General features: G+C 44.2%; 1 protein-coding gene across 1 annotated transcript; it reads right to left on the bottom strand.

Annotated features, from left to right (window-relative positions):
* Positions 1–960: 960 nt before the first annotated feature.
* On the bottom strand, positions 961–13269 carry DIPK1C (divergent protein kinase domain 1C). The gene is made up of 4 exons (XM_069005921.1): positions 12974–13269; positions 7451–8128; positions 3834–3998; positions 961–2180 (listed from the first exon to the last, which is right to left on the bottom strand). Exons 1-4 carry the CDS (start codon positions 13154–13156, stop codon positions 1965–1967), a joined length of 1242 nt encoding a protein of 413 aa, XP_068862022.1. The 5' UTR covers positions 13157–13269; the 3' UTR covers positions 961–1964.
* Between the last annotated feature and the right edge of the window lie 6276 nt (positions 13270–19545).

Here is a 19545-nt window from a genome sequence, read left to right as displayed (position 1 = left end):
GAAATCTAGGGAAGTTCTCTCCTGTTCTCTTTTTAGCAACCTTTCTGTTTTTGAAGAGAGTTATCATGTTTATCTTCAGTCTCTTCTTCCTCAGACTAAATGCAACTTTGTTGAATCTTACATCATAAATCATGTTTCCATAAAGTGGAACATATTTTTTACTTCCTTTTTTTTTCTTCTATTTTTCCTTAATCTCTCTTTCCTTGTCTTCTCTCTATCTGATGCTTTACCTATCCCCACTCCTTTACCACAATCTGATTCTAACCTTAATTATTTTCTCCATCTATTTAATGACTTTGTAACAGGGCTGATTCTGGAATCCATGTTTGTTCTTATTCTGCTTTGCCTTCCTGCTTTTGCAAAGGATGATCTTAAACTATTGTAACCTTATCTGCCTGCCTGGTTAAAGGAGAAAAGTGGACTGAGAGCAGCTTTACCAGGCAGAAGCTCCTAAGCTTGTGCACCAGCTTAGCAGCAGCTTGTCCAGCCCCAGGCAAGGCAGCTAACCTTGTTCTTGCTATCAGTTTCTTGAGGGCTAGCATGATTTTTAAAAATATGGTAGCTTATTGCAAGAAATATATATAAAAACCCACTAGCACCAGTCTGTAAGTTTGAGCTGGGTTTTAAGGGGTCAAAGTCTCCTAAGCAGATCCCATTTTTCTGGTCAGAGGCAGCCTTTAGCTTTACTTTAAGGAACCACTCCAGAAATGGAAAGTTGATGTCTAATTAGGGCTCACAGGCTTCACAGCTGCCATAAGCCAGAGGGACATAAAGATGGAGCAGATTAAGTGTTGTTACATGTCTCACATCCATAAATCAGTATTGTCAGTCCTAACATTGAGTTCTTCCAAGCTGAGAGCTTCCATAGACTGCTGGGATTCCTGTTTGTGGGGTTTCTGATGTTCACATACCAAACCAGATCATGGGGACATTGCTCCTTATTGGGCCTACGCACGTGTAGTGTCTCCTGAAACCATGCTAGTTTTTCCAGCCACAACTCTGCACATTTGAAAGGCAAAGTTAATGATTTTAAGTCAATCTAGAGATCTTTATTTATGTAACTGACTGCAAGATAATGGATTTGTACAAAAATTTTCCTTTTGTTCATTAAAAAAATACTGTGGAAGAAAACTCTGGGTCTGGATATTGTTCTGTGCAAAGGACAGATTGTTGACATTCCTGGGCAATTTTGCTCTCTGGCAAAGGAGTGCTTCTTATCAAGTACTCTGATGTACAAGTGCCTGAGGGCTTGTTCACATGGGAAAATCCAGTAGCATTATTCATACTTCTTCACTGCAGAATATGAGTACCCACATGGGAACTCAGCAAGGGTATAATTATTGTGCTCTAGAAAAGTCCGAAGAGCTTTTATGTAATTTCTCCCCAAAAAGTTAGCAATGGCACAGGTAGTGCACTGCCCCAGAGAAAATGCATTTGGGGACATCAGAAAGGACTGCTTTGTACAAAAGCAACTCTTTGCTTGTGTGACAGCACATTTCCCTGTTTGAGATCCCCTTTTTTTTCACAAAGAACACTCTGTCTCTACTGTAAAAAAACCCCTCATATGATGGAGAAACTAAAACAAACACCATGCATGTACTTATTCACAGCCACCCACCCATTATTTTAATTATTGATAGAGTTTAGCTGCACTTACACTTTTCTTCTGTAAATGCATCCTCTGAGCACCACACTTAGATGCTATCTGAGCAGTGACTACAGCTCAGAAGGATGTGCTGAATGCTGATGGAGAGGGGTAGCGCTGGCTCAGGAAAATAAGCAAGAACAGAACCCAAGTAATGTAAAGCAATTTAACACTTGACAGGACATTAACAGGACGTGCTGCACCTGCAGCCATGAACTTCATTTGCATAGCAGAAAAGCAGTCTCTGTGCTGTAAAAGGACAAGGTTAGGAGGGATGGCAGAGACTGGGATGTAGCCTTTGCAGTTCTGCCTTTTGTGTCTACTCTGCCCCTTGCAGTTCTCGCTGAGTGACCCGAAGCAGGCGGTACAACTCGGAGAGAGATTTCAAAGTCCTCTGGTGCCCAGTGGCACCTGTGTGCCCTGGCTGAGCACACTCCTGCACGGCTTGCTGCAGCTGCAGCTGCAGGGGCAGGGAAACCAGTGGTCCTCTGAGACTTGGGGAAAACCAGCGACGGAATATTTTGTCACAAATTACCTGCGGAAAGGAAGAAGAGCAGATTGTTGTGTTCCAGAAGCTACTAATGCCCTGCTGCTTCCCTGGGACTGTAGCAAAACGTCACCTGAATCCAAAATGCCTTCAGCCATTCGAAGAGGGAGGTATAGAAAAGGAGCATCCACAAAGGCTACACTCTAGCTAAGGGATGACCCTTCTTCTCAGGCTGCTCCTGCACTTCACAGATCTTATGAGTGGCTGGAGGAGCTGGGGTTGTTTAGTCTGGGGAAGAGGATGCTGAAGGAGGACCTTATTGTCCTCTTCAAGTACCTGAAAGGAGGTTGGAGCCAGGTAAGGGTCTGCCTCTACTCCCAAGTGACAAGTGATACAAGGGCAAATGGCCTCAAGTTGTGCCAGGGAAGGTTATATTGGATATTAGGAAAAATTTCTTTGCCAGAATGGTTGTCAAACATTGGAACAAGCTGCCCAGGGAATTAGATGAGTCACCATCCCTGGAGATACTTAAAAGGTGTTGGCACTAGAGACATGATCTAGAGGTGGACTTGGCAGTGCTGGGTTAATGGTTGGACTTGATGATCTTAAAGGTCTTTTCCAACAGAAACAATTCCGTGATTCTTTGTAACAAGCGTGACGGGGTGGGAGGAACAGGTAAAAGGCCAACAAGCTGCACACCCCCAGCCTCTCTGTTGCACTAGTGCCTCACACCAACACAAGCTGGGTGAGCTGTAAGACACATCATCCCAGGGCCAAGAACCCCATGGACACCCCTTTCCACCACACCCACACACTACATCTGTACAGTGGAGAGTCACAACCCCTGCTTACACTCGGGCAGCCGCCCAACTTTCACAGAATCATAGAATCATCAAGGTTGAAAAAGACTTCTAACATCATTGAGTCCAAGTGTCAGTGTAGCACTGCCAAGTCCATCACTAAACCATGTCCCCAGGTGCAACATCTACAAGCTTTTTGAACATTTACAAGAACGGTGATTCCACCACTTCCCTGGGCAGCCTGTTCCAATGCTTGATCACCCTTTCAGAAATTTTTCCTCATGTTCAACCTAAACCCTCCCTGGTGCAACTTGGTGTCATTTTGTCTTGCCCTACCGCTTGTTACTTGGGAGAAGAGGCCAACACCCATCTCACTGCAACCTCCTTTCAAGGTAGTTGTAGAGAGCAATAAGATATCCCTGAGCCTCCTTTTCTCCAGGCTAAATATCTCCAGCTTCCTCAGGCACTCCTTACAAGACTTGTGTTCCAGACCCTTCAGCAGTTCTGTTGCCCTTCTCTGGACATTTTCCAGCACCTCAATGTCTTTGTTGAAGTGAGGGGCCCAGAAATGAACACAGGATTTGAGGTACAATTCAAGAATGTGACATTACCATCAGTGGAGACAGAAGTGCTAATCCCCTACCCCTACTAACTCTGCTCTCCTGTCTGAGGCACTGGGCTAACACCTACAAAAACCATGGTAAATAAGCACTATATATAGTGAATATAAAGATCTGTTTGTGTGCCCCAAGACAAGACTTCTGAACAGGACTGGCACTTACGTGGACACATTTGAAAACCTCACTGTCTTCATCCCACAGTCTCCTCATACATACCATGGATTTTATAGTCAGTGTGATTTTAAAAAGAACGGATGCATAAAACAGCTGTGTCTACTCACTTGCAAGTTGTTATTGGCTCTCTGTGCTCCACATTTTCTGATTTTCAGATTGCATTTTGAAAAGCAATCAAAGAAATTACAGTCTTCATCTCTCGTGCAGTTCTGTTCCAGGATGTCTCTCATTTTGGGTTCAAAAAAGGCCATATCCACATCAATGGCCACCACCTGTGAATCAAAACATCCCATCAGATCTGGCACGGCACAGCCTCTGGGACAGGGCTGAGCAGGCATTCTTTGCTGCTTGCTTTTGGAAACGCTGAGCTGAGAGCATCTGCTGGCAGGATCACAAGGGCTTTATTTCACTTAACTGAGCCACACTAGCTTTATAAACACCACTTTTTAAACAAAAACAACCAATGTTTATGACACCGGGAATGGAAAAATCGCTTGTGAACAATATGCACCCCTGGGATCGATTGGATTGATTTGCTTTAAAATGGAACTATCCAATCTGAAGACTGATTCACTTGCTGGTGAAGCATATTTAGATGGCACCTCAATCTCTTAATTGTGCAAGATGGTGCACAATTACCCATGGCCAGACAGTATCATTTACAGCTCAGCATTCAAATGAAACCCCTGACTTTGCCACTGTGGAAAGGAGCAGTGGGATGCGAAAAGATAGCTGCACCTGGTACAGCTCCTGCAAACCTATCCTTGCATTCAGTGGGTTTGAGTCTGTTCAGCTGTAGAAGGAGATCCCTGACTTTGCTGAAAGGTGGGTCTAGCTTTGTCCAGTCTTCTTTGACACATTTGACACATTTATTGTGCACAGTTCTTGTTCTTATGGTCTAGAAATCTGTCCTATAACAGAGTCCAGCCAGAAATTGGTCACAGCAGAAAAAACATGAGTGAAAGGGGTCAGTCACTTTACTCCCCCTGACATGAGGCTCTCAGAGCAGTGTGTATGCAGCACAAAGTGTTTGCGGAACTGCTGCCTGTGCTGAGGGTGAGACCTCTCTGGAAGCGAAGGGCTGTAGTCTCAGTTTCTGCCAGTGCCACTCCAGCCATGAATGCTTCATTAAAGAAATCACAGCAATAAAGAGGGAAAGAAAGGAATCCAGTAAGGGGATGGCAGCTGCCTGATGTGAGCCAAGCTGTGGGTGACCACAGGGAAGGCAACCTGTCTCCAGCGTCGTGGATGTGCAGCCAGCTGCATTTCACACTTGGCAGTCAGGATCAGGGATGTTCCCTTGCAGCATCTGACACACATTCTTGTAGGAGAAAATGTCTGGGACCTGGGCAAAGCAGAGTTACTTTGGCTCAAATGGTAGTTTTATTTTTAAGATTCAACCTCCCAAGTAACAGGAGAAGATGAACTGTCTGACTGGAATAGCAACTGGATCAACCCCAGGAACTAAAGATGTCTGGTTTGGTAAAAGGCCAAATAAACCTTCCACAGGCAAAATAAAGAACATGGTCTAATCTTCATTTTTTACTACTCCTTTTTCCACAGGGAAAAATCTTACAGAGATGAGGCATATCTTAAAAACATAAGTGTTTTTAAGCTTTTTGGAGAGCTTTATAATGATGATGAAGCCCAAGGAATTTCACGTTTGGGCAGGCAAATCTTTTGTTGTTGTTGTTGTTGTTGTTCACTTCCTTAAGCTTTCTGTGGCTTTGCTGTTCAGTTCTTTGGAGAAGAGACAGTGAAAGCAGTGCAGGGTTTCCCCAGTCCCAGCATCACTGCATCACCTCCCAGGCAGGGTCTTTGCCAGAACTGAGCACATTTGACAATCTGATCCATTGCTCCACTAGGAAAATCAGCCGGGTTCCCAAATACGTGGCTGCCAAAGCGTTCAGTGGCTTCACTGAAATTCATCTTTTACAAAAGTGTGTGGGCATCCAGCTAGACTCTCTGAAGACATACCTGGGTGATACTCTGCCCATAAACAGCTACATTTTGGTGGGGTTTGCTATGATCATAGTTGATGAAAAAAGTACCTAAGAAAATACAGGAAGGACCCAAATTGGCTCATTACCTGATTTAAAATCATGTTTAAGGTGCTGTAATCTTTCCAGTTTTCTCTGAAGTATTGGTAAAAGAGGAAGCTCTCTCCCAGAGCACTGTGCATTCACCCAAACCTCCTTCTGACTCTGTACCTTATGTGACTTCATGGCAGCTTAAAATTCTTCTGGATGATCTAGCAGACAGCTCCTCTCTGGGCTGCAGGAGAGCATGTGAAGGCTGGAGACTTATCCCCACCACATGAAAATAATCTTTAAAGTAAAACCATTGCATTCCAGGCACATTTCTTTGGGCATTAGAAGTCTCATTACTCAAATGAGGAATAGTGGTTCTATTACAGGGTTTTTTCTCTCCTATACAAGAAACCAGCAAGTGAAAAAATTGCTTAAAACAAACATAAGGGACAAAAAAGAGGCTGCCTTGCTGTGTTCCCATTCTGGAACTGGTTGGTCACTGGAAGATCCTGGCAAAGCAAGCCTCACCAAAAGGACTCATAAAAGAAGACACATCCGGTATTCATCCCCTTTCCCTAAATTTAATGTTTTTGTGTAAGTAGGTTGTAAAACAGATGCTCTGGCGTGTGCTCAGCCACAGGCAGCCACAGGCAGCCACAGCCCTGAGTAACTGAGGAAGATGGGCATTGAGGAATTCCTGCTTTGCCTAAATAGTGGTACAGCTTTCTTTAGTTTCTTGCTGTAGCTCCTCACCCATTCCCTGTTCAGCTGCTGTATTGCACCTGAATAAACAGTGGAAGGGAGGGAAGGGTGAAGGGAAGCACTCTAATTGCTCTTAATGACTATGTTTAGGCAATGTTTGTCTAGTACTCTGAAGATACAAGTGTTACATTAACACTCAGTGAGTACTAAAAACAGTATTAAAGTTCCTGAAAATGCTTTATATTCACTCAGAGTGCAGAAACTCCACTTACGACACTGCAAACTGAGACCCTACTTCAAACACTTACTGCATGGTGCCCCCAGTCTGTAGACAAAATTCCAACCAAAACCAGAGGAATTCCTGTCCACAGAACGAATGTGAGCTGCACCACTACTCAGAAAATATGCATAGCTATTCAGGTCTGAGTTACAGCTGCACAATGAAAAGTCAAAGAGTGACAGTAGCAGGGAGTTTCATGTCGCTGTCCTTGCATAGTTTCCAGACCAGATAAGCTGAACACTGAAGCACAAATGTGTGTGTTTGGACGTGGGGAGTTACCCTTGTGTCAGACCACAAATTCAGCCTGAGCTTTTAAATTCATATAGTTTTTTTCCTTTCAGCATCACTACCAGAAATATGACTCAAATTACAGCTTCATTTAGAGCTTTTGAGATCCCCTTGCCTCAAGAAGGCATGCCTCACCACATCCGAGGGACCTTGCACCAATGCCTTTGAAGAAGTGAAACAAAACAGAAGTGAGCAAGAAGTTTTCAAAAGAAGCAGGAGGATTTAGTGCTCCAAAAAATGTGGCTGTGCACATTACAAAGAGGAAAAGCAGTAGAGAATCTCCCCTAATGCTTGTAAATTCGCTGGCTTTGCAAAAACTTAGCCAAAAGCTGTACAAGGAGGGGAGTGTCATTTTTACATGGTTGCCTTCAGACTAGAATTTGACCTCAAATTCCTGGAACACCACCCCAAACACCTAACTTACCGTGAGATCGTGCCTGATAGCGAAGTTTTCTGGTTTGATGTCACACAGGTGAAATCGGTGAGAGAAATCATTATCAAAATGCTGCACCATGTCCAGAAAGCTGAGTGCAATATCAGTGATGGCTCTCACCCTGCTTCTGTGTCCAGTAAGGGAGGGGCTGATCACATTTTCCAAGGGAAAAAGAGTTTTGTGCCAGGCATGTCCAGCTGTGAGATACTCCACAGCATAAAAGTGTCCACAAGAGCCAATAATTCGTAGCACGTGTTTGCTGAGGTCCTGCAGCAAACTGAAGTAGATATATTCTTCCTGCTGGAGCAATGACCACATGCTGGCCACCTGTGCTTTCCAACGTGGTCCCTTCTTCCTTGTCCACAGGGGCCCCATGGTATTGTTAGACAGTTCTAGCCCCAGGGCATTTTTGACCTCCAAAGCTACCATAAGCAGAAGCTCTGTTTCAGGGATATCCTGTGTTTCTACCTCCTCTAGCATACTGAGGTGCTGGTAGCTGGAAAAGATTTCTTTTTTGGATTTCAGTATGATGGGCTGGCCTCTCCAATCAGCCTGAATGACCTTCTTACCTCTATCATAGTAAAGGCAGTGTTTGTACACCAGCTTCTGTGCCACGCACAGGTCTTCACAGAGGTCCCCAGTCAGGGCTCCACTGCTGTAGTCGAGGCACTGGAGTGAAAGAGCAGAATATTCATAGCAGAGCCATGCTCCCGTGGATCACGTAAAAGAAAGACAAATAATGAGCAACAGTCCTAAGCTCGAGAGGTTTGCAGCAGTCATGGAACTGCAAACACACACCTACAACCAGTGAGTCATTCAGTGGTTTTTCAGAAGTCCCTAGAGATCTATTACTAGGGGAGTTTTGCTTCAAAACAGGCATTCTGGGGATAGTAAAGGACAGGCTTTTCAGGGGCTAGGAAAGGGACTGGATGACTTGTTAATCTGAAATTTTTTACACATATGGGTTCAGTGAGACAAACTTTAAACACTTGTGGCTCTGCTGTGTGAGACGATGGGTTATAACACTTTAAGGCCCAGAGTAATGCAGGACTTCTCTGGAAGGTTCAGGGCAGCATAACTTAGACATCACCACTTAAACTACAGTAAAATCCATGGGTAGCTGGATTTCTGGAACATTCCACAGCTCTGCAGGTTTCAGCCTTACACTCAACATGCCCTGAAGGAAGATCTGATAACCTCCTCCTGTACTACCAGGAAACCTAGAGGTTGCATTCAATGCCTTTTGGACCAAGAACTTTCAGAATTTTTGAATGTGTAAATGCTGCAGAACACAATGACTTTTCAGGTGTTATTTGTAGTTATCAGAGGTGACATTTTACTATTAATTGCTTCAATACTTAATTTTTTTTTAACTGGAAAGAAGTCAGGCCTTGGAAGCAAGGGAACTGTTGCTTGATAGTTTAGTGGTCAATGCAAATTAGTGAAAGAACTGCAAGGATTCCCTCACCAGTCCTTCTCTCAAGCCATAATAATTTCCATAATATAATTTCCAAAAGCCAAGGCAGTTGATATATTCCTATGGGCATTCAGCAGTGCAGCTGTAGGGACTGCTTTGGGATGCTCAGTAGAGGGGATGATCAGAGGTCTCTGGTGAAAGGAGAATAGAAGAGGTGGTGTAGAAAGCCAAACATCTGTGAGGCAGCTTGACAGTGTCATCCACCTCCATTGCTTTCTGGCATTTGAACCTTGATTTAAACAAGCTGGCAGATCCCCCTGCATGTTCAGGACTTGCAGCAGCTGCCTGAGCCTCACCTCACTTGTGACTGGCTGTTACACACACAAGGAACAGGACCATCGCATTCAAGTAATGTCTTTTCTCGGGTGTGTACACCAGAGGAATATGTTCTGATGCCAAGCAGCATTTAGAGTCCAGCCTTAGACAACACACTGGGGAATGGGTGGAGGATTAAGTCCAAAATCCAAGAATGGTGATCAATTGACTGAAACAGCTCACTGAGAACAGTTCAGAGAGACATAAAATTAATTTATTTACATTGTGATGTTCTCACAGCTAAAGTGACAACATGCAATGCCAGCAAGGAGTGTCTTGCACGATTGTCTGGACACTGAGTCCATGCATGTATGAAACACACAACACATCTGCAACCTCATCCACATCAGGATGGCCAAGGAGATTCACTGGGCTGTCTGCAGGCTTCAGAGCCTGCAGATCAATATTCTTGCTTTTGAAAATCTGCCCCTATGGATGTAATACAGTTTTACTCTACCTTTTAAAGTAGAAAACATAGTTTTTTCAACAAAAAGTAGGTTAGCAGTTCTTACCATCCAGATCTCTAAGCATTTTTAGAAAGAAAATTACAAACAGAAGGAATTTTTTGGGTCTTCTTTGGATTTTAAGTATAAACACATTTAAAACTCTATTGACAAACCACAATCTCATTCTCTTCTGCTACAGTAAGAGAAGATAGGGCTTAGTCATGTAATTGGGTTCACATGGGTGAGCACTTGCCCCTATTGTGGACTATTTTTCTGTGGTTCCCTCTCAGAGGATCCACATGCATGGACTTCTGGCATCTAGAACACATGACCATGACCTGTAGCCAAACATGGCAAGGTGTAGCTTATTTTCTTGTGTTGACATCACATCATTCTTAATGGCATTAGGGAGGAAAAGTAGTTGTGGAAAAAGCAGACTCAGATTTCACAGACAGAGTAGACAGGTCCTTTTTGAACCTGGTTGCTGTTTAGGACTTGTCTGCTGTTTTTTTCAGTTTAAGCTATAAATATTTGATTGTTAACCTAGTATCTGACAAACAGTGTCTGAATCAGATTCTTCTTACAATGAACTTGTGCAGTGTTTTGCAAACTGGGATCTGTGGAAGAGGCCTTGACCAAAGAGCTCATGGTCTCACAGTGATGAAACACAGATCAGCCTTCCAGAAGTGCATTCTCAGCTGGTCACCAAGGCAAGGAAGGCTTTCAAAAAGGCTTGCTCAAGGAAACAATCAAGAAGATTGAACCATTTCCTATCAGGCTTTTAGGCACAGTCTGCATTGGTAGTTCATCTTGAAGCAATTATTTGACCCTTACATCCATTCCAAAGTCACAGTTTTACAGGACAATCTTCCATCATATTGGCATGGCTTGTACTATTGTGCTCCCCAGTGTACTAGCTTGCATTTTACAGTATTAAAGCACAAACTTGGTGCTTTGGACTGAAAACATTTAACCAGGTAATACAGATTACCCTGCCATGACAAGACGGACCATTTATTATTTACCAACCCAGGAACTTTTGCACTAACTGCAGACCTCACTATACAAGACTGTCTATCATCCTGCTGATAAAAGGAAGAATCAATTCCCCAAAGAAATCTTTTAGAAATGGTCCTCCACACTGCCATCCCTGTCTTAATGACTGAATTTCAAGATGTTGATGAGACAGCTTTAAATCAACCTAATGATCGACCTTTGAAAGCCACAGATTCTTCTTTATGTGCCAGATTCTTTAAACTAAAATATGATAGTGATACTAAGCCAAAAGCCTTATAAAGAAGCAGCTGTACTACACAAAAATGCAAACACAAGCATGGTTAAGACTCAGTCATATGTTTCTTATTAAAATTAGCTACATAATTTTTAAAGTCCTCAGTGCACTTATCAAGATAAGTTTAAAAAGCTGGGTTTAAATTAATGTAAAAGCTTAAATTAATGTAAACCTTGCTAAGGAATTATATAAATTTAAGTAACTCACTGTACTGCCATCAGTGGCCTGAGACTGATGTTTTGCCTTGTTAGCTACTACTTCTATGTAAATGCAATACAGAGCCAGGTTTGGAAGGCATCAAAATGAATTGATTTCTCCAGAGGCAACAGAAATTGATTGCTATGATTTAGTGTGTTCAGTGTAAATGAAGATGAGACTGGAATTAGGAAAGAGGAAGAGGGATTCTTTTTGAGAGTTAAAGTTAGTCCCTGCAAATTGCCCAATGCTATTTCAGCCTTCTCAGTGCAGTACACATCTGCACAGATGGATATCTTACGCAGAATAAGAAAATAAAACCTTCAGAAATGCCACTTGCAAGGGTATTTTCACCCACTTCCTCAAAATAGCTCATCTCCTACTGACAGATGAATAGTAAAAGATTTTTGCTTAATAGAAGGTGTGAGACTCAAGCTATCAGGTTGTTTGTTTCATTGCTCAGTTGCACTTTCTGTAACTGTGAAACTCATGCTGTGCTCAGAAGATGTAGAAAGACTTCTTTTGGGGCTGATGAAGATGAGCTCATTTTCTAATTATTCCATTAGAAGGACAATTCCTTTCTAACGTCATCTGGGAAAACTGTTGCTTACAAACCTTACCGATAGTACTGATTCTTCACTTACAGATGAGCACAGCAATCCCAGCTACTCTTCCTCTGGAAGGAGGGTCTGAAACTGAGCTACCTCTCAGTGATAGAGACAACTTTCCAAGCTTGCGCCTGAAATCTGATCCCTGGGCTTTTGAAGCCTTGCCTGACGCTTTCCAAACTGAAGAACAGCAACAAGTCTCTGTCCATCTGTTTATTGGTGAGTGTGATGGCGAGGACCTGGACCTCCCTGAGCCTGATGGCTCCGTGCACCTCCATCTATCAGCACTTCCCAAGCACGTAAGGATGAGGCAGGAATCATTCCTTTAGCTGCAAACCTGAGCTCAGCCCCACCTCAGTCTGGCTCCTGAGGTAAAGAACCTGGAGCACACTGCCATTAAAAACACGCTGTCAGGACCGCTGCCTACACTTGCTTTTCCTTTATTATACAGAATTAAGGAAAATCTATGATCAGTTTTTGCTTCCTTGCAGTAATAGATTATTTAATTCCCACTAGGATTCCTCCCTTCCCAGCTAACCACCGGCATTACAGATACCCTAAGTAAGAAACAAAATTAACTAAAAGCATTAACCCACGCTGCTCCTCTTCTCAAAGTGTTTCCTACACAATCCTAAATCTGTTCCTTATTATTTTTAAGGAAAATTTTAATGAATATTCGCAAATCCTTTCTTGAATTTTAACCACATCTTACACGCCAGCCCCCTCCAGACATAAAGGAGGCGATACATGCTGCCTGGCACTTCTGAAAGACGACTTTTGTCCAAACAGCTTTTCGGCTAAGAACAAACAAAACCCCCCAACACCCGGAGGAAGGCTTTCCTCCGCTTCGGAGCATTCGGCTCTCCGAGCTGCCCTTTCCGAAGCGCTTGGGCACCGCACCCGCATCCCACGCCCGGGAGCCGGCCCGCCGCCTGCACCTGACCTCGCCCCGGGAAGGGAGGCAGGCAGGGAGGGAGGGAAGGAGGGAGGGAGGCAGGGAGGGAAGGAAGGAGGTAGGGAGGCAGCCGCCCGCCCGTGCGCACCGGGAGGCGCCGGCGATGCGGCACCTCCGGCGGCCGGAGCCGGGCAGGGCGCCCCGGAGAGCAGCCCCGACGGACCGCCCGCGCCTCGTCCTGCCGGGCAGCCCCCGGGAGATGCCCCGCGTCCCGCCGGGGCACGTACCAGCCTGGCCAGGATCCGGTGGCTTTTCTCGTCCGTGCAGCGCTCGGAGAAGACGCTCCTGTGGAGGAGAAACAGCGCAGCGCTCACCACCACCCAGCAGGCAGCCCAGAGGAGGAGCAGCAGCAGGGCGCATCGCCGCCAGATTTTGAGCCGCAGCCGCTTTAAGCCCGGGATGCCCCTCATCGCCGCGCCGGGGCTGGGCTGGGCTGGGGCGGCCGCTTCAGCTGCGGCGGCCCCGAGCGAGCGGCGGCGGGGCCGGGGGAGCCGCGCTGCGCCCCCCGCACGCCCGTCCCACTCCCGCCGGCGCTCAGCGCCCGCAGCCCCCGCCGGGCTGCCCCGGCCCTGCTCCCGCTCCCGCCCCCTCCCCGGGCCGGGGCTGCCCTGGCGGAGCCCGGAGCGCCCCTTTTGAATTTAAGCCACGTAGTTCCGCCGGCTTTTGTCTGCGCTCCCCCGTGCCAAGCGGCCCCTGCAGCCACTTGGCGGCTGCTGCCCGCGCCCCCCGCCTCTCCTCTGCGAGTTTCTCACCCAAGAATAAAAGGGGTTTGAAGGGTGATGGATGCTGCTGTGGAAACCCTTTGCCGTCCAGGCGGCTGCTCGATACTTTGAAAGAGGCAGCCTGGAGACGGACAGGTACCTCTGGTGAAAGCTTCGTCTCCCGACAAATGGGGAAAGGGAAAAAAAAGGTTGTAATTTATTCTGGAGTAACTTCTCCCGTTGTATCCCCCCGGAGATAATGGAGGAAGAGAGAGAAGCGACTCAGATGCCCTTTCAGTAACGCAGCCCCCAGCGCCCCCACGGTGGGTCGCCCCTTGGCTCCCCAGCAGCTCCCCCAGCCGCCGGTCGCGGGGCGCAGGCCGGCCCCTGCCCGGCACCCCCGTGTCCTGCCGCCCTCGGCGGCGGCGGACAACACCAGCCGAGCGGCCACGTCGGATACGTTGCCAAAACGGGCAGGGTGTACTGGGTCCGATAGATTGTCTCCCTGCCCTCTCATTGTCTCCCTGGCACCTGCGGCTGTGTCCCTGACACGGTGTGGTCCGCTCCACGGGACAGCCTCTGATACATTTGACTTCGTTAACGTTTCTGAGGGGTCAAAGACTCAGACGTGTGTTCCTGTGCAGCAAGGAAGATCCTGGCGTCCTTTCCTTACTCCAGGTGCAGATGTTCGCTGTCTCTGTTCAGAGTTCGGTTCAGTGATATATGTTCTTAGCACCATGTCTAATTTAATGAGAAATACTTCCTTGACAAGTCTTTAAAAAGAAAGATGTCTCTATTGACATGATCGAATTTTACCTCTCAGAACAGCAAGGGAAGAACACAGGTGCAGCAAACTTGCTGTTATCCACACCTTTTACATGATCAGTGCAGTTCTCCTCTACCTGGCAGAGCAGGGCTCGAAATTGAGCTTCTAAGTAGATGGTGGACTGTGGAAGAAAAGAAAAAGATAAAAATATTGCCGGACATACTCCAGCTTTCCTTTCTAGAGACTGTCAGCGGGGAAGGGAGATCCAAGAAGAGCAAAACTACTTTCATCTCTTTTCTTTCCCCCGATCCTTTTACTGAGAAGCTTACTTTTGAGGCACTGGCAATGCAGTCTGTTTCTTGGGAATGTGGCAAGCAGCAAAGACCAAGGAGGCAGCTAGGAACTAAAAGATTTTAATCCCGTTTCTCAATCTGATACAAAATGTTTTCAGAAGCTGTCTCTGACCAGCTTGGGATGTTCTTTGAACATTTCTAGGACAATAAGTGGACGAGGAGGAGTGTTGTTCAGCCATTCCTCTGTAGGAGTACCAGCTAGGTTTGAACACAGCCAACCTTCACCAGTGACTGCTGCCACCTAGGAGACAAAACCGCAGATCTGCCATACTGATATCTGGAACAACCCTGAGATATGAACCACATGGAAAAGGGATGCAGATGATGGGGGAAAGTCAAGCATAAGTCCCTACTTCTCGGTCCTAAGCTGTCTGGGTAATAGTTTAGGCACTACCAAACCCACATGTATTTTAAAAATGTGGATCTTGGCTTCTGTGTGTCAGCAATCCCCAAAGGATATTAGGTATTTTTATTAAATGTCTATGAAATTCTGTGCATGTGTCATTTGTGTTTCAACAACAGTTCTGAAAACAAATCCTAACTATACCTGACTTTAAGCTAGGAACCAAATACAGAGACTTCAGACCAGATTATTTGTCACAGCTGAGATTCTCTAATTGCTGCTGAAAAAACAAGCACGTTCCTTCCTCCTCCTCCACTGCCACCTCCCTGTTTTCCTCTTTGTCTTGCCTGCCTAGTCCAGTCCCTTCCCCCAGTGAAAGATACTCCTTGCTGCCCAGGGAGCTTTCTCAGCTTGCTAACAGGGCAGAGAAATGTAAAGCTGTTTCTTGCTGAGATTATTTTCAGAGAGGTCAGCAAGCCCTGAGGATGCCGCCAGGCTGGTGCAGGGAGGCACGTTGCAGGGCCAGGCACTCTGGGATGCTGGAGGCAGAACTGTCCCACTGGCTCAGCTGTATCAAATGTCTGCACCTTAAAGATGCAATGAGATATTGCAGATAAGGTGATCTTAATGGAAATGGTTGCTGAAAGAAGCAGTCCTCTCTTCCTTCCCACCCTGGCCATATGCTGCTCCCTCAGCAGCTGGATCAGGGTAGTTAGCCCAGCAGGCAGCATCAGTAGGGTGTCTGGCTGCACTTTTCATTTCATCCTAAGATACAAGCTAAACTTCACCGTGTTTTGGGGTCTGTATGGAGCCCACATCCTCCTCTTTGGTTTGGAAACAGCTGCTACACATAGTAAGAGCAATTCTAGCTTTACCAGGCAGGTATCTGCTGCTTTGAAATTAGGGAATATGAAGAAATAGACTAAGAAAATAATAATAATAATAATAGGTTTTAATGTAGTTTTAATATTGTTTTAATAGTTTTAATAAAAAATAAAAGTACAAGATGAACAGAGCTTAGTGAAGCAAATGCAAGTTGGCTGACGCATACTGGATAGTTTACCCATTTCATTTTATGGTAAATCCCACAGGAAGCATTTGCAGGGAATGAAGTCCTGAAAGATTTCAGCATAGCATTCAGGTGGGGCAAAGGGTTGTATCTAGTTGTTCAGAATCTGAATTTTTAAATATCCCACTAACTTTAGTGGGTGTGAAAAGTTGGACAAGTCTAGTAAATATGTATGTGTGTGTACACGTACCTTCTTGTACATATATACATAGAGAACTTCAGAACAGATCAAGAATTGACCCAGAAAGCTTGGATTTAGTAAAAGATAAAAGCCTAGGTGACTCAGGATCAGGTAGTTTAGCCTTGAATAACAATCTATTGCTAGCTGCAAAATTCAAGTCTAATTTCAGATTTCCCTAAACTTCAAGATTCTTAAGACTAACAGAGTCAGTTGTAGTCCATCCTCTGTGAAACATATATATCTTAGTGTCCCTCTGTGCCACAGCAATTTTTCTTTAAAAAAACCCTCTGCATCAGAGAACCTTTGCTTTCTGTAGATATTAAACCATGGGTGCTTCACATTGCGTTCCTGTGTTCCTAAAGGAAGCTATATTCCTATTCTCATTTTAACCGAGAATAAAGCTTGATGGAAATTAATTAGTAGAAGTTGAACTAAGGCAAGTGAAATCAGGGGCAATAAAAATAATCCAGGATTAATTTAATTAGTTCCTACCCAATTAATCTTTGAATTAGTGCTTAGAGAATGATGTCAGCATCAAGTTGGTCTCCTTTTCGTCACTGTGTTGGGCACATCACAAAATTGCACATCACTGGTGATGGTTCAGATGTGGAATAACCACAGGCTTCAGTGGCCAGGAGTGAGATCCCTCGGCACAGCCAGGTGAGGAGCCTGGCTTGGCATCCACCTGTGCTCTGTGCCTGTCCAGGGGCTCAGCAGCTCCTCAGACCAGGGCCAAGAGGAGTCCTCAGCCCAAAGAGCTGCTGAGCCCTCACGTTTCTCATCACCTTCAGACACAAACTGCATTGCAGGCTCAAGTCCTATGATGCCATTAGACCTTATTTTCCTAATTACTGAATTCTTCATGAAGAAAGAAAGTAAATCAGTCATTAAGAACTACCTTGGCACTCAAGTTAATGAACTGTAAAACTGGTTCATTAGGACTTATTGTTCTCTTTGATTTTATCACCTTCTGTCACTGGTTGTCTATGGAAATAGGGTATGTGTTCGCTAATCTTTCACACGGCAAGTACGAATCTCCTAATTTCCTTCTAGGAGGTCAAGAAACTTTTAAGGACTGTTCAAATTTACTTTGGAAATATATTTTAACATACAAATATTTCTTTCAGATTTCCTTTGGAAAAGTTGCTGCTGAGAAACCTCGCAAGGTTAGACATAGGTTTGAACATGCCCTTTAGGCAGTGAAATTCCCCTGCAGAGTTCTGAGTCTACCAGAGGAAACCAAACGTATTTTCTCATTTATGCCATTAATCAAAAAGAGTATGTTGCAAACTACTCACAGAAGTTTTATGGCATCGGTGAGCAGTGAGTTTATTGGGTCACACTGTGAACCAGAAGCAGAAAAATGGCACAGTATAAAATTCAGCGTACAGCTTTGTGGGCAAGGGAAAAGCCTGGGATAATTCACTGATTTAAACAAGTACAAGTGTTTAGACAGAAAAAGCTTTCCCATGTATACATAGAATTAAAAAAAATTTAATATATTTTGTCCTGTTTGCTTTTTAATTTTTGAAGTATTTCTTAGGCATAGTTGCCCAGGAAAGCCAAAGGTATTAGCTTTCTCCTTCCCTTTTACCACTTTCTAGATTCCAAATATCAGTTTCCTTGTCCTGCTCTTCTCATACATCCCCTTTCAATTAATTTCTTTATTAACCTCATGCCAGCTTCTTCCTCTCATTTGGAAACAGTATTGCCTGAAGAAGCCAGTAAGATACCTTGGCAATCACTGTAGCAGATTGTGGTTTGCTTGTAAGTCTTCAAACAAGATGGAAAAATTAAGATTTGAAAAATATTCTGGAATTTTTGTCCACATATCCCAAATGATGCCTGACACAATATTGCCTATTGCTTCTCTGCTACATCCTCTGCCTGTTTATGTTACCAGTCACCATAAGGGAAATTAGCTGTAAGATGAAGCTTAATCAGTTTGTGAGGGGAATTATAAGTGGAATTTTCTTTGCATGGGATTGAAGTCAGTGGCCTGAGAGCAATTTTCCAAGCCTAAGAGGATGCTCTCCAGTGGAATCTGCTGCTGTGTGGCATGTTGTGTGCCTGTCCACAGTGTGTGAAAGGGAGAACAAAGAAGGGAAAATGCTGAGGTTGTTTTCCAGTCTTTCTGTACACAGTTTCTAGTCTTTGCATCAAGTTCAGGCCAAGTGATCTCATTATGCCATCACTGAATCTGGCTCTTTGTAGCCTCCCTTTATGAGTGTCTGAAGCAATTCCAGAAATACTTAGAAGTTGCACTAGGATTGTGTAGAAAGAAAGTAACACCCCACCATCTAATAAGCTAATTCCCCGTGGTATTGGGCTGTTATTTACATGAATGGTTCAAAGTAATTTAAATGGGCAGAATATTACACATACTAAACAGATGGCATTCACAGGGCTGTGATCATTTAGATATGTGCTAGCTCAAAAGAGAAAAAGTTAAGTGTCATCTTTTCTAGTCAAATGACCAGATTTATTATTTCAGTGCATTAAAAAGACATTTCTACAGCTGATACTTCCAGAAAAGTTATCATGTTGTCATACAGATTAAAATCAGTCCAGCTTTATGGCTGCAGACTCTGAAATAAGTTTATGCTGGGAATTTGCACCAGACTGATTTTAAATTTGTTTTTACTGGCAAGAGTGACCTAGGATACCCAAAGTCCACGTGTTCACGTCTTGTTATGCCACAGATTGTAAAATGCAGCCAGAGGTCTGCATGCTCTCTGTTACTAAAAGAGAAATGGAAAGCAAAACTGATTCTTGGAGATGGAAAAAACATCTCCTTTGTAGGCACAAGTAACCACCAAGTGGATACTTACGATACTGCATGTGAAAGGTTTTGTTAACTAGAAATACTTTCCAGGGAGAATCTGTGCTGCTTTTCTCCACTCACATAAGCAAATCTTAATTCATAACATTTTCCCGATTCTTTCACTTGGTTCTTTTGGCTTAAGGGCTGGGTACTATAGTACTGCGTGTTTAAAAATCAAATTAAATGTAGCCATCCCATACAATAGATCGTAGTGCATTTATGTGTGGATATGTCCATTTCTTGATTTCTCCTCTAAAAATCCAAATCTGAAGTAGAAAAAAATGAGGGTTTTGGAAGATCATGGATGATTTTCAGTACCAGTTCTGTAAAACTTAATTACCTTCATTTATTTCCTTGAAGTTGCTCACTGCAATTTCTTTGCAAATGATGAATAGCTGGGCATGGAGCAAACTACAAAATTATCCATTAGTGAAATCCAATTTTCTATTAGACTTTCCAAGTAATTAGCTTGTCTTTAGGTAATATATTGTTAGTTTGCATGCATCCAATGTTGTATGACATTTGTTTAGGGAAGAGTAGACTATTCAATTTCTGTATTGCT

The sequence above is a fragment of the Aphelocoma coerulescens genome, chromosome 2 (assembly GCF_041296385.1).
Source record: "Aphelocoma coerulescens isolate FSJ_1873_10779 chromosome 2, UR_Acoe_1.0, whole genome shotgun sequence".
In the NCBI taxonomy this organism is placed as follows: Eukaryota; Metazoa; Chordata; class Aves; order Passeriformes; family Corvidae; genus Aphelocoma; species Aphelocoma coerulescens.
Note: the sequence above shows the minus strand (reverse complement) of the source record. Positions and strands in the feature narration are given on the sequence as shown.